At 36.3% G+C, this 14,867-nt stretch overlaps 1 protein-coding gene across 2 annotated transcripts in view; it reads right to left on the reverse strand.

Annotated features, from left to right (window-relative positions):
* Nucleotides 1-14,867, reverse strand: part of Pdgfd (platelet derived growth factor D) — a 233,541-nt gene that overhangs the window by 32,912 nt on the left and 185,762 nt on the right. For both annotated transcript variants that reach the window (XM_047519595.1, XM_047519594.1), the window contains exon 4: nucleotides 2,474-2,536. In XM_047519595.1, the coding sequence (XP_047375551.1) occupies nucleotides 2,474-2,536 (63 nt within the window). The remainder of the gene's footprint in view (nucleotides 1-2,473; nucleotides 2,537-14,867) is intronic.

The following is a 14,867-nucleotide window of genomic DNA, read 5'->3' on the forward strand; positions in this document are numbered from 1 at the left end:
AGTTTTGACTCGGGGTAGTTAATGGACACAGTGATGATAGGTAAGAAAATATTTATGAATGATTAGGTAAGCTAATAAACCCACAAGAACATTTGCTTTTGAAGTAAATATTTAAAAACTATTTTTGAGATAAAGAGTCAATTGGGTGTGCCTCTTCAGCTGCACTATAAATTTTATCTCATTCGACTTCTGTTATATATTAATAAAATCCTTTCTTTCAAATTATAATTATTTGTGCAGAACACTCTAAACTTCTTTAAACAAAAACAAGGTTGGCTTATGAAGAACTTAATGATAGGTCCAATAACCCTTGATCCTACTCCAGAAGGTTCTTGAAAAGTAAGTTGTTAAAAAAACCAAAAATGCTAGGTTGTCCTGGTTCTTCCAAGAGGGTCAAGTAGCACCCTGAGTTAGAGCTCATGCCAGAAGTTTCCACTAGATAGGGATTCAGGGATAAACTTTCTCAGATACTCCAAAGGGATAATCCCTCCTTCTGAGGACCTGTGCTACAGTTTAGATCTTGAATCTTCTTGTTATGGTTTAGATATTAGATGTTCCCCAAAAACTCACATGTGAGACAATGCAAAAAAGTTTGGAGGCCAAATGATTGGGTTATGAGAACCTTAACCTAATTAGTGCATTAATCTGCTGATAAGGATTAAATGAGAGGTAACTGTAGACAAATTGGGTGTGGCTAGAGAAGGTAGGTTGCTGGAGGCATGTTCTTAGGGTTCAAATTTTATCCATGGTAAGGGGAACATTCTGCTTCCTGCTGGCCATGTTCTGAAACACTTTCCTCCACCACACTCTTGCATCTGATTTTTTTCCTCACCTCATGTCCAAAGTAATGGAGTCAGTTGTCTGTGGACTGAGACCTCTGAAACCATGAACCCCCAAATAAACTTTTCCTCCTCTAAAATTGTTCTTTTCAGTTCTTTCGGTCAGCAATGAGAAAGCTGAATAGTACAGTTCCCCCATGTGTTAACGGCTTGGCCCCAAGGGAGGTGCTGTTGGGAGGTGGTGGAGTCTTTAGGAATTAAGGTCCTTAGATCATTGGGGATTAGCTCCTGAAGGGGACTGTGGGAGTCCAGCCCCTCCTCTGCCCTCTTTTGCTCACTGGCTGTGAGGTGAGTGGTTTTACCCCTGCCATGAGCTTCATCATGATCCACTGCCTTGCTCAAGGCTCAAAGCAGTGGAGCCAAATGATCAAAGACTGGAACCTCCAAAACTGTCAGCTAGGTATTTTATTACAGCAATGAGAAACTGCCTATCGCAACCTGGATTATCCTTAATTAGTTAAGGCTCCTTTAAAGTGTAATTCTGCATGTGGAGCAAGAATAATTGGACAACCCTGAGCTATTATATTTAAAATGCTTGAAAAGTCCAAGGATCCCTTGATACTCTGTCTTGGTTGCAAAAGTTGCTGCTGGCATCTACCTTGAGTTGATGCCGACCGCCCAGCCCTTCTGCTTAGCCTTACTCTAGTCTGATTTTCACCCACCTGACAAAATCACATACTCTGAGCTAGGCTCAGATCATGCATTCTGGAATGTTCAAAGCAAACAAATAAAACATTCAGAGCACCATAAGAGATCTCACTGATCTCTTGATCAGGTGATACTCTAGTTCAGCAGCCACATCGGGTGAACTAGAGTCACAGAATCCAATGCTGAGGAAATCCTGCTAAATGAGTCAATTTAAGAAAATCATCCAAAGTCAAAAAACAGTATATCAGTGTTGAAAAAATAAATTCAAGTCTGACTTGGCCACATGGACCCACTTTAGAACCAGGGACATCCTCTCTCGATGTTCCTGACCTTTATATGAGCTGTTGCATTTATTACATTGTGCTTTATTGCTACGTAGGTACTACATGTAAGATTGGTGAAAACAAGTTCTGTTTTTTTTCTGTGCAGAGTAAATAAGGATACAGAAGACTGAGAAATGACTAAATCCGGAGGGGAAAAAAGGAGTATGAACCATTTTACAGCCTCAGAGTGAGTTATGTTATATATCCAAGCCAAGTAGAATACAGTATGTGCCTGATTTGCACTGTTGTCTTGCTGTAAACACTGGGAATTTTCAAATCTGAAAAGATCCTTGAAATGCAAAGGTTAATAACGTTCCCTAGAATATTCAGAAAGCTATTTACTTGAACTAGGGTCACAAATCATTTTGGTATATCTGAACAATCCTTTTGTTGGAATGCTGTTCTTTGAAATGAACAGATATTTAAGTCATTGTCTATTCCAAGTTTCTTACAATGGTATACTGGCAATTCCTGAAAGCCTTTCTGAAAGACAGACCCAAATGGGTGTCTGACAGAATCCATTCTAGCCTGATCAAAATGGAAGAACATATCCTGGCTGAGATCTGGTGTTTGGACAAACAACAGGTCCTTAATACGGTTGGAGTCTTTCTGGGCTTGACTTTAGCTACTGCATCACTGGCAATGGATTAATAAATTACTTACCGAGTTTGAACTTGTGACTGACTCCCAGTTGGTCTCTGAGGCTTCTGCAGGTTGGAAATCTTTCTACAAGGCAAAGAAACAGTCAAGTGCATCAGTTAATCCTCTAAATCATTATGTGCATGGTTTCAACATCTCAGCATTCTGAATCTTCTTCCAAATAAGTGACAGCAGAAAAAGAGCTACATTCTTACTGAATGGGTCACAATTTTTCTTAAGCATCTGTTCACAAGAACCCTCCTCATTCAAGACATGAACAATTGCAACATCATTCTCTTGTAAGTATTGGTGAAAAAGAAAATAAGGCAAATAGAAGTACGTATTTTAACTTTACCATCTATGGTACGTGACCTCAGGTGACTTCCTTAATCTCTCTAATCTTCCCCTTCCTCCTCTATAACAGGTTAGTATGAAATGCTTAAACTTCAGGGCTATTTCGAGAACTGAATGTATTAATTATGCAATTATAGCTGGTACCTAATAAAGTACACTTTATTATTGATGTTTGCTTGGTTTAAAGTAGGTTCTGCATCATGTTTAATCCTGCCTACGGAGATAATCCACAATATTGCTGATATTTTCAAAGATAAACTAGCTCCCGAAAGTTGTTCCTGCCTCTTTCCAAAAGCTGTTCCTGACTCTATGAACCAAATTCAGGAAGAATGGAAGGGGGAAGAAAATGACTATGGGAGTGACCAAATGCTACCCACTGAAGGAAAGACTGTAAAGAGCAGTCCTAAGAGGGTCATCTCAGACAAGCCTGAATGAATCTGAGATAGCAATGGACCTCTAAGACAGAAATTTCTCCCCAAAGGCAATCTTGTCTCCCATTTGCATGCTACTTTCATGTGAATTATTCTAGTAACTATAAATTTAAAAAACACATTAGAAAAGCTGATTCTACCAATTTTACATGTCACAGATGGCTTCTCCACCCTGCTGAAATAAATCACCTTAGTGAATTTCTTCCTCAGACCAGGGAGTTGGAAGAATTCAGAGATGATGCTGAGAAATATTCAGTCACTCAAGTCTGACAGCTTATTTATCTAAGTATACTTAATGAATGAAAGCAAAGTACCAGGTCTAAATGTCATTAACATTTTGAGGAGTTGGAAGTGCATTTGTTAATTGCTCATGATGAGACTGGTTTATATATAAATGTCTATGTTGAAAAAAATTTTAGTTGTTTAGCAAGAAAGAACTGAGTCAAATACAGAGTTTGAGAAATGAACATGCATTGAAAACTGGCTAGATACTAGATGTCATTATAAATAATCTCAACCTCAGAGAAATAGGTATCTGCACTCTGAAAAACAGAATATATATTAAAAGAACACTAAATTATCATAGTGGAAGGATATATATAAACAAACTAAGCTTGGCACTGATGAGTCTTCATAATCAGGTGAGAAAGGGAAGGAGAGAAGGGAGTTGATGGCTTTTCCATGTCTTGACAAGACTGTTGGGGTGAGGACATATGCCAGGTATATTAATCGATTTTCCATTATTATAACAAAATACCTGAGGTTAGGTATTAATACAAAAACAAAGTTTATTTAGTTCACAGCTCTGGATGCTGAAAATGCAAGATTGGATAGCCTTATCTATTAGACCTTTGGTGAAGGTCAAATGGGATGTGACATCATAATGGAAGCATGAGGTGGGGGAGAGAAATCACATGGCAAGACAGAAAAGAGAGAAACTGAGGTTCCAGGATGAATACATTATTCCCCCAATGACACAATGACCTCACAGTAGGCCCCACCTTTTAAAGGTCTTACAACCTCTCAATACCACCACACTGAAGACCCAAGTTTCCAACACATGAGTCACGGAGGTCATATTCAAACCATGTTCAAGCCATAATACCAGTTAAAATAATGACATAAGCAATTCTTAAATCACATAAGTTTGATTTTCACTGGCTCATCTGGTATTTGTTAATCACCTCCCATGTACTTGTATTCTTTCTAAGCTAAAGTTGAACAACAAGGAAATAAGCAATGTCTGCCCTCAAAGAGTCAAAAATGCAAACATATAAACAGGTACAATAAACTCATGCTCTGATACCAGTCTAATCACTATAACACAGGAGGTAGACAGTTGATCTTCAAGGAGATAGTTTTGGAAAGATTTCACATAACAAAGTGACTCTGAATGGAGTCTTGAAAGGTACATAGGTGACTACTTGAAAAAAAAAATAGAAGACTCAAAGGGAGAGAAATGTTAGACAATGTGAGAAATATACAGAGAAAAAGGAGCAAATTCCTGGGGAAAGTTAATGATAGACACAGGATGTTTCAGGTGTCTGTACAGTATTTAGGAAGAAATCTTCAGGAGGATGTTTCCTTTATGAGAATGGACGTAATGAGAGAGATCTGGATTAGAGATCTATAAATTATCAACAAAAAATGACAATTAAAGCAAAGCAAGTAATGGATTATGTTGTCCATGTGTGAAAATCAGAAGGATGAGTTTTTTTTGTTTTTGTTTTTTTAAATCTTGGATCTGGAAATCGGTATAGGATTATTTAGTCCAATCTCATTTTAACAATAAGAAGTCGAGTTCTCAGATAAATGGCATGTTCTCATTATGTAGCCATCTTCTGGCAAAGCTAGGACGATCAGTAGAAACTCTGTGGTGATCTTTCACATCATTGCTGCTAGCTTTGGAAATGTTCTGGAGAAGAAATGATGCAACTGTATCTAGGAGAGGAGTCAACACAAGGGTAGAAAAGCTATGAAGCAGGAGTGGTGAATGTTCTGTAAGGACATTGTTTGAGATCTCAAAACTTACTCTGTTTTGTGACTCCAGTTTGTTTTTTCACATAACACACAGTAAAACTATTTTGTTAAACCTTTTTTTTAGTATAGAAGGTCTTTCATATTCAAGTTCCTAGACAAATATTACAAAACAACTTTTAGCTTCTTCACTGTCTGGGGTTACAGGGTTTCAGTCAGATATATTAATAGGAACAAATGATAAAGGACTTCATTAAATCCCAGATAAAATGTAACTTTATCTTCTCCTAGTAACATGATATTAGACATTTAAAAGTAACCAACTTTCTTTTATGTTACTTTAAAAGTTTGCCATCATTTATAAGTGACATATTTAAAATGGGTTTATAAAAGGGAAATATGTCCCATAAAAATATGATATGAAACCTCTAAGATTTTAGCCTAAAAGAGGAATTTCAGCATAGAGAGGAAAGTAATGATTTTACTTTCTAAATACATCCTCAGTATGGTCATTTCTTATCTCTTCCATCATAATCTCCCAAGTCTACAATATCAGCAAGACTCCCAACAGCTGTTAGTTTTTGCCTTAAGTCCACACTCCTCATGAGAGCCAGAATTATCTTCTTTAATGCTAAATCAATCATATCTGTCTTCTGCTTAAAACCCTCCAGTAGTTTTCCATTGCACATGGTATCTGTCCTTGTAAGATCTGACCACTGCTTGCTTCTATAGCCTCATTGTCTGTGTCCCACTCTGATCTGATGTCCTGCATTTCCCACTAATTCCACTATGCCTACACTGGCCTTCTTAGAGTCCTTCAAATAGTGCTCCAAGCTTCCACTCCCCTTAGGTTTAATCTGCTGGATGTGCTTTCACCAAATGTTCCAAAGGCTGTCTCCTCATCATTTAATCGTCTGCTCAAAATTTGTTCTCACATCTTTAGACAATATCCTTGAGCATTCTACTTAAAATACCCTCACCCTTGATCACTCTACTTAACCTGCTTAAGCAGATTTCATTTAAACTATGGCTATCCATACTTTAAATGGTCTTATGTTTCCTTGTTGATTATCTCTTTCCCTCATTGGAATGGCAGAGACCTTATTCATTTATTTTCTACTCTAATTCCTAGCTGAATTTTGGGTACACACTGCAATTCCTCTGATTTTCAGTGGTCACTTAGAATGACCAGCAGTTCATAAGCAGAGACCATTCTATGTCGTGCTATTTGTTATATACTTTGGTCATCATTCTGGTTGGATTGCTTGTTTTTTCAAGCTCCAGATGAATGGAAGACTAACTTTTTCCCCATGGGTGCTCTTAGCAAAGTACACCCTTCTATCACTTTAAGAAATGCTAAAATAGAACAAACGGTGAGTGATCATTAAAAATGTGTCCTTACAGCTCATCTTATAAAGAACACATTTCTGTTATTTGTTAAAGCGAACTCACATAAGTGCTTTAAAAGCCCTGACCTGTTCTCAGGAAATAACTATTTGCTAAGAATTTGGTACACATTTGGCTCTTGATGTCCTTACTCTCAGCTCCGGAACTGCAGTATCTTCCATCCTAAAATAAAGGAGCTGATAACTTGATTACTTTGTCCCTGGGCCCATGTAGGAAATCTTAACACTTTGATGCTATGCATACCTTACTTCACCTCCCTAGAGAGATGAGCAGACTGAAGCTCAGAGAGCCAAATGAACTGCCCAGCATCCCCAAACTAATTACTATCAGAGTCAGGACTAGACCGTGTACACCTTGTAGTCCCATGCTCTTTCCAACTCAGCAAGCAATACTACATATCATTCTATAATTGCAGGTTTCTTAATCTTCATTGTCTTAATATAATAAGAATTAATTTATATCATTAAGCACAATAATTTATTTTTAGTTTAAGTTCTCACATTAAAATGGCTCATAATAATATTTGGGAACTGAAACTCATTATTTGGCATGATGAAATGAAACTCACTCCCGCTTTCTCTGCACTTTTCTATTTGGAGTGGTTTTGAAACCATAGATAGAATACTCAGATATCTGCTTTTTAAACAGCTTAGTATGCAGAGTTTGGTTTGTAAGAAAAAATTTTATGGACTAGAAAGTTAGGGAGGTATATAAAAATAAAATCTTAAAATATCACATGAAAATAGAGATAAATATTTATGTAAGAGTAGTTGAAAGGAAGAATTTCTAAGGAGGAATGTTAAAGTCAGAAAACACAAACATTGAATCAATTTACATATACAAAAGATTGTGTAAATCCAAAGGATATCAAAAACAAATTTAAAAGGATAATGACAATCTAACACATGCACTTAAAACACAGTTAACATTCTTAAAATAAAATAAACTTTGATAAATCAAAAGTTCATAAGAGTATGTTCCATAGTGTACAATTTTACTAGAAAAATGTATAGATAACCAATTGAAACAGGACTGAAAGTATATGTACAAAAAAATTGATATTGGCACTAAATGATAGGTAATTTCTATTTTCTTATTTTTGTTTATATGTTCTAAAATTGCTATAATACACATTTAGTTTTAACAAGAAAATAGTTTATTATTAAAACAAGTAAAAAGAAACTGTGTCATCATTTACCCTCAAACTATATCTGTTATATTAATGTATTATCTGTTGAGTAGTATCACCCGTGTATTCCCTACTGTAAAATGAAAGTCTTCATTTTAGAAATGCTTCTCAACAATTACTAAGTACAGTGTCCAAAAACTCCACTACAAAGGGGTCTAGAATGATCATATTTGGCTCCGCCTAATGCAACACAAACTTTTAATGTCTTTAAAAACAGCTCTGAATATATGTAATTAACCATCAACTCAGGGTTAGAGAGGCATTTATTTGTCAGGCTCACAGAAAACAGTTTACCTACAGACTGAAATCAAATATAGCTGGGGATAAAATAATTGCAGGTAATTCATGTTTTCCATAACAACCCTTGCTATTGAAGACTAAGATTCAAGAGGGAATTTCAATTTTCAGAGAGAATATTTTCAGATAACCCTTTCTTGCCATTGGTTACATTGGGTCCATCTCAGAAAAAGCAGGTGGTGTATTACAAGCTAACAAACAAATACTCCATTCTTTCCTTCACCAGTGCACGCCTACAAACATTCAGTCATTAAGTACCTGCAATGCATATTCAAAGGAATCCCTCTGCTATTCCCTCATAGTGGAGCTGGGGACTCTTGTCTTTGGAGACAGCTGTTGCTGGGCCAATATTCCAAACATTTGGGATGATTAGTTGTACCACCTGTTCCTGGATCTCCCTGAGGATGGCTGTTCATTTTTATCCTAGGTGATTATGCTGCATGTGAGTAGATGAGCCATAAACTATTCATTGCTAGAGAGATGTATTTCACCATAACTTAAAGCAAAGAATATGCAGTTACTGGGAGGTTTTTAAAGCTCTCAAACAAAACAATCTTTAACTTACCAAGGACAACTTATTTTGGGAAAGTTTAAAAAGACATCTGTCAGAGTGTTTTCCCTTATATTGAAAATTTTTTTTCTCGTTTGCATTTTATATGCATTTCTCCAAAACAAAATCAAGAAATCTCTCTCCAAATTGTAACTTTGCTTCCTGATTGAACTAATGCTTAGATGAATTTCTTTTGGAATTTGAATATACACATGGTGGGATCTGTGAGGTTTCATAGGACAATAATTAACATTCTGTCAACATCTATTCTTTCAGTGAATTCTTTGTCTGTTCATGACACCCTGCTCTGTTCATGACCCACTATGGGAAATTAAAATAATGGCAAATTTGGAATTCTGCATTCTGAGACAGCTCCACAGGGGAGATATTTTAGAACAAAAGCTTTTGAACTTTAGTACTTGAATTTTTGGCATGCAGTTCAAAAAGTATATGTGGAAAGAATCATACACCAATGCCCTAATGTCTATAGGGGTGGAATAAAGTAAATCAAACAAATTCTGTGATCCAACCAAACCTTTACAAGTACACTTTGTACAGAATCATCATCAAACCAGCTCTTCTACAAATAGTATGGAAAAGGCCTTGGCAGGAGACCAGATGTTGTTGGCAAGAATATTTAATACAAAGATATCAAGAATCCCAGAATCAATAACTAACAAGAATCAAAGATCATCTTTCAAAGTTAGAAACTCTGTCTATAAAATTTAATAAATTATGATTCTTAGAGTAATAAGAAACCTGGGACATGAGACTTCTGTGATTGGAAAAATGTATTTAATTAAATAAATATGACTTTAATTACAAATATCTTTCAGAGATATGACATGCTTTGAGATTTCTACTGATTTAAGTGTTAATTTTACAACTCTTTCATTTATCACTAGTGACAATGAAGTACTGTATTTCAAGCTAGAATGATTCAACTAATCAGTCACATAATCTTGATGCTATTGTCAAGACATTTTTTAAAACTTCATTTTTCTTCTTATGGTATGAGACAAGGAATTTTTTATATTTGCTAGTTTCTGATTTTTTTTTTTTCCAGACTGAACATAGTCTGGGGAATGTTCTCTAATACTAAAAGATTAGAGCAAACCCTAGCTTAGTGGGTAAAAATGAAAGTTTCTCCAGGGAGCTGAAAAGGGGTAATGAACCTGGAGGGGGCATGGGAACAATATTCAAAAGCTAAAGAAGGATCAAGGCATATTTTCAGAGAGATAGTGGGGTATCTATTCAAATAGAGATGGAACAAACAATCTACAAGTATTGTTTGTTCACCAAGACTTAAGGAAAACATGATGATCATGAACAGAAGAGAAAAATGGTCAAGAAAGTTGTTTAAAGCCAATTTTTGCCACATATAGTGAAGAGTTAGCAAGGGGCTATGCAGAAACCTGTGGACTGCAAAATATGACTTTGTCAAAAGCTTCCATTATGTTTGGCAGAGATCAAATAAAAAGCGAACATTAATTTACATCTAAGAAGTATTACCAAAGGTCTCTTTACAATGTGTTACTTAGAAGCTAGGCATGCGTTTAAATTTTGTGAATGGTTGCTTAGTATTAAGAGAACTCTGTAATTATTTTGAAGTAATGTCTGTCATTTATGGGGCATAGATTTTGTTCTGGGTACTATATGAAAACCTTTCTGTACGTTATCTCAGCCATGATTCTTAAAACAGCTTTAGGAGAAAGGAAACAGAGAGACAAGTATGCTTAAGTCATTTGTCCACAAGGAAGCAAGCCTGGTTATTAAGAGGCCCTGCAGATATTCCAAAGTGAGGCTGACTTTCTGTATTCTTTTTTGTTTGCTGAACTATTCCCCTCTTCGTTTGTAAGGAATCCTTTTTTGGAGGCAAACGACTCCCTTTGATTTGTGCTAAGTACAGGTTTTCATAAATTTCTCAAATGCATTTCAAAGAGAACAATTGGTTCAGTTCAACATGAGCCTAAAAATTATTAAAGATTGTACTTTTGATATCATGAAGCTAATAGTCAAGACCATTTACACTACTAAGCTAAAATGGATGGCTAAGGAAATTAATCTGCTACCTTGGGGAAATTGCAAGTTTAAAATGAAAAGAAGAAATATTGGCCTGAATTATATGCATTTTCATTTCCTTGCACTTAGCACAATGTCTGGTACATAGTGAGTACTCTTTGTCCATTTTATTTTTGTTATTTTAGTTGAGAAAGGAAATCTTGTTTCATGTTCAAAACTGAGCAAGATTCAGAATTTATGATTGTGTGCTGCAATTCATATTCTCAAGAACAGGTAAAATTTCTTTGTATTTGACTGGCATTATGTAAATAGATTACCCTTGTCATGGCCAAAAGTTAGTTACATTGTTAAAACAAATATTACAGAGAATGGGAATTATAAACAGTATGGAGATTAAGGCCTTGTCAATAAAATTCCTTAGCTAAAATCATTATCTCCATAAACTAAAATTATTCCATTGCTCATTAAAACTTGTAAGATCTAACTTTAGAGAGAAAATACTGTTTGGAGTCCAAAAGACAAAACTACAGTAAACACAGCTTGCACTGAACCAGGAAGAAAAGGACTCATTAAACATTACACAGCAAGTGATAGGTTTACAAAATAATGGGGAAAATGTTGTAAGAGAATCAGGAGGGAGTCAGTCATAAAGCATTCAAGAAGCTACTCATTCTTTTAAAAATATGAATGTTGCCTAGGGAATTGACTCTGTTGTCTGACACATTTTTCCTCTACAAATTCATGCTTATCCTTACACTTGACTAGTATGCATTCATCAGAGGTGCTACCTATCCTAACTGTCATTTGGCACTCTGGGTTACCCTGATGGTAAAATATTAAATAGCCAGGTTAATATTATGGAACTATGTAAATGAAGTAACGGTTAATTCAAAGTACATTTTTCTTGTTCTGATCCATGTCTTAGGGAATTTCCAGATTCATTTATGTGGCTAAACTAGAGAGACTATTAATATAAAGTTTGAAACAAATGTGCAGTACTCAGACCCTTACAAATAACTCTTCTGACAAAAGGTAATATTAGTATATTCTTGACCTTGCAGTTCCTCTTTCCACTTCTCCTTCAACTGGCCACTAATCAAAGCAGTTTGCATGTTTCAGATCTCAAAAGCAGGCCTGCCGCCTGGGCCCATTAGCTGAGCTTGTTGGAGCCAAGTGTCACGTACACAGGTCACAAGGCTCATTCTGATACGATCTGGTAAAGCTCGGCACAGAGGAAAATTAAATAATGTTAACAAACTCTGTAGTTAATGCTGGTGACAGAGACCTGGCAACAGATGTGTGACCTGATCCATAGGACTTCATCATCACTCCTCAGTGAAAGACTCAGTTCTCTACTGGTAGGGAGGATCTTTTATGAACAGGACAAATGATGTTTCACTGAGTGAGCCTACTACTTGAATCCTGTCAGTTTGTGTTTATGGGTTTTATAATTCCTTTTTACTTTTGGTCATCATCAGTTAACACCAGCTTCCTTGTTTTTACCTGTCACTACTTTAGCTATATTTTCCAGTCATGTAATGAGTGAAAACTGCAAAATTTTAATCCTAGATTGGTTCTCCTTTACTTCTTGCTATACTTTTTTGTACAATCACATGCTGTGAACTTAGAGAATGCAAATTAATTTATGCATTCATCTAAGCCAAATATAATTACAAAGGCAATATTTGCTGCCAAGAAAGAAAAGTACAATGCATTCCAAAGTTAAAGGGAAAATGCTCTAGGGATTGGGTAAACCATTGCTTCTCCTCTACTAGGCCAGGAAAACTCAGAGCTGACTATGTTGTTACCCAGGCCCATGGATTAGCTATATACTCCTTGGACATAGATATTTTTGCAGGCATCATGTCTGGTGCTTACATATTATACCCATTTCTTTATGGCAGGACAGCCTGTGTTAAAGAGAACAGAAATTTATTCCTCACGGTTCTGAAGATTAGGTCCAAGATCACAGTGCCAGTATGGCTTAGTTTGCATGAGGACTGTCTTCCTGGTTTGCAGATGGGCAATTGCTGTGAACTCACATAGCAGAGAGATAGTTCCTCTCACGTCTTTTCTTATAAGGGCACTAACCCCATCTTGAGAGTTCTACCTTCATGTCTTCATTGCCCCTCAAAAGTCCCCCCCTGTAAATATCATCGTATTCAGTTCAAAGCATCTTGTTCATTTATTTCAGTTCTCATTAACAAATCTGTGTCAACTTATTAGAATGTAAGCCCCTTGAGAATAGAATATTTTCTTATTTTCACACAGTTCTAACCCTATTATCTATAAGGGTCTGTTAACTAACATACATTCAATAAATACTGGCTAAATGAAAGAATGAAGATTAAATTGCCATGAAGATCAAATGACATAAATTCTTGAAAAGTCATAGCTCATGGGTTGCTCTGCAGTTGATGTAAATAAACATTTGTGGAATAAATAAACAAATAATACAAGATGCATAGAAATAAGTAGTATATCAGGGCTACATGTAAAGTCCTGTAGATCTTACAGAGGAAAGAATGATTTAAGTCCATTTATGAGGGCTGGGGGAAGGTTTCAGAAGCAGCATTAGAATTGACCTTTCAATGATAATCAAGGCTTTTGACAGTCTAGATGCAGGAAGGTAGAGAGGAGAGGATGCACAAAGACAGGGAGCTCCATGGTCTTGGATAAGTGTGTCATGTACCCAAAGGACAGGAAAGTAAATGAGCCTAAAGAGGAAGGAGCAGAGCAAACCAGAGGACCTTAAATACTAGGCTTGGAAACTTTTTCTTTGGCAGGGGACAAGGCACTTAATCATTCATGCAACTGGTATTAGTGGACTTCCACAATTGCTAACCACATGGTTCACAGTGTTGGGAAAAAACCAATGAGAAGAATGTCAAGGTCACTGCTCTCAAGAGTTTTCATCTTGATTATCCTCTGGCTGCATACAGGCATACCAAGTCCCCAAAGGATTATGTATCAGTGTCACTGGCAGATCTGGTGCCTGGAGCTGATGTCTCCTGACATACTGTACTTCAATACATCAGCAGGTAGGGAGCTGGTTCTCAATGCAGTCGCTTCTCACTACCCATGCTTCCATGGCCTCTTACAGTGTATAGTAACAGAAAAGAAAAGAAAAAAGACTTTAACCTCATGAATTCAGTGGGCTTAGGTGACATTGAATTTCCTAGAAAACAAACAGGAAACAACAGATAGCTATTCTAAGAGATAAGTCGTCGAAAAAAAAATTGAAGACAAGAAATTCAGTGTTGTTGATTTGGAAAAACTTTTTGAAATGTCCATAATCTTCTCAGGTAATCTTAGAATTAGGAGTCATTCTTTATTTTAGTAATCAAACTCCTAAAATGATAATAGCATTCTCCACTCAAATACAATTTAGTCCCATTTTATCCCTCAGCAGGGTACAGAATTACCTTTTTTCTTCAAAGAAGAGATAAAATGTTTGCCTGATCACAGAATGCAGCAGATGAGAATTCCTTAAGTACTTTATGATGACCCCTGAGGTTGGTCAGCAGGAATTGATTTGGTGGGATTACTAAAAGCTATCTCTCACCGCAGCAGGGATCATGGGATCACAAAGATGCTTGAATACAAATGGCCCTAGATGGCTTCATCAGAGGATCTCTAAGCACAAACAAAATAAAAGCAAACCCCATGCCTTTAAATGAAGAGCAGAGAAGTTGAAAAACTCTTTTACCACTCACCTTGCTGGATAAAGACTCCAACAGTGTTGGTTTTTAGAAGAGATTTGATAATCAGTGTATTAAAACATTTTTAAAAAGTGAATTTGGAGAAAGAACATTCAGAATGGAATTCCATAAGGAAGACTGTGTGACCTTACCCAAGACAAACTCTATGCATGAGATTGCTGATTTGTGAAATGGGAATGTGAGTTTGAGGATTAAGTTAGATAAATCATGTGAAACTAACCAACCCAGCTGGATATCCGTTGCACTCTTTCCAAACTAGTACAGTCTTTTCAATACATTACCTTTCTCTTTAACAGATGGCTATATTAACACTTCCTCAAAGGCAGGAAGCACCTGCTATACATTCTAAAGTCAGACTCTCTGGATTCAAACCCCATCTTCACCACTTACCAGCTAGAGTTCTAGTGAGGTAGAATGGAAGGAATGAGAATAGGTAGAAAGGAGACATAAAGGAAAGACAAGGGAAAAA

This window comes from Sciurus carolinensis, chromosome 11 (genome assembly GCF_902686445.1).
Source record: "Sciurus carolinensis chromosome 11, mSciCar1.2, whole genome shotgun sequence".
NCBI classification, from domain to species: Eukaryota; Metazoa; Chordata; class Mammalia; order Rodentia; family Sciuridae; genus Sciurus; species Sciurus carolinensis.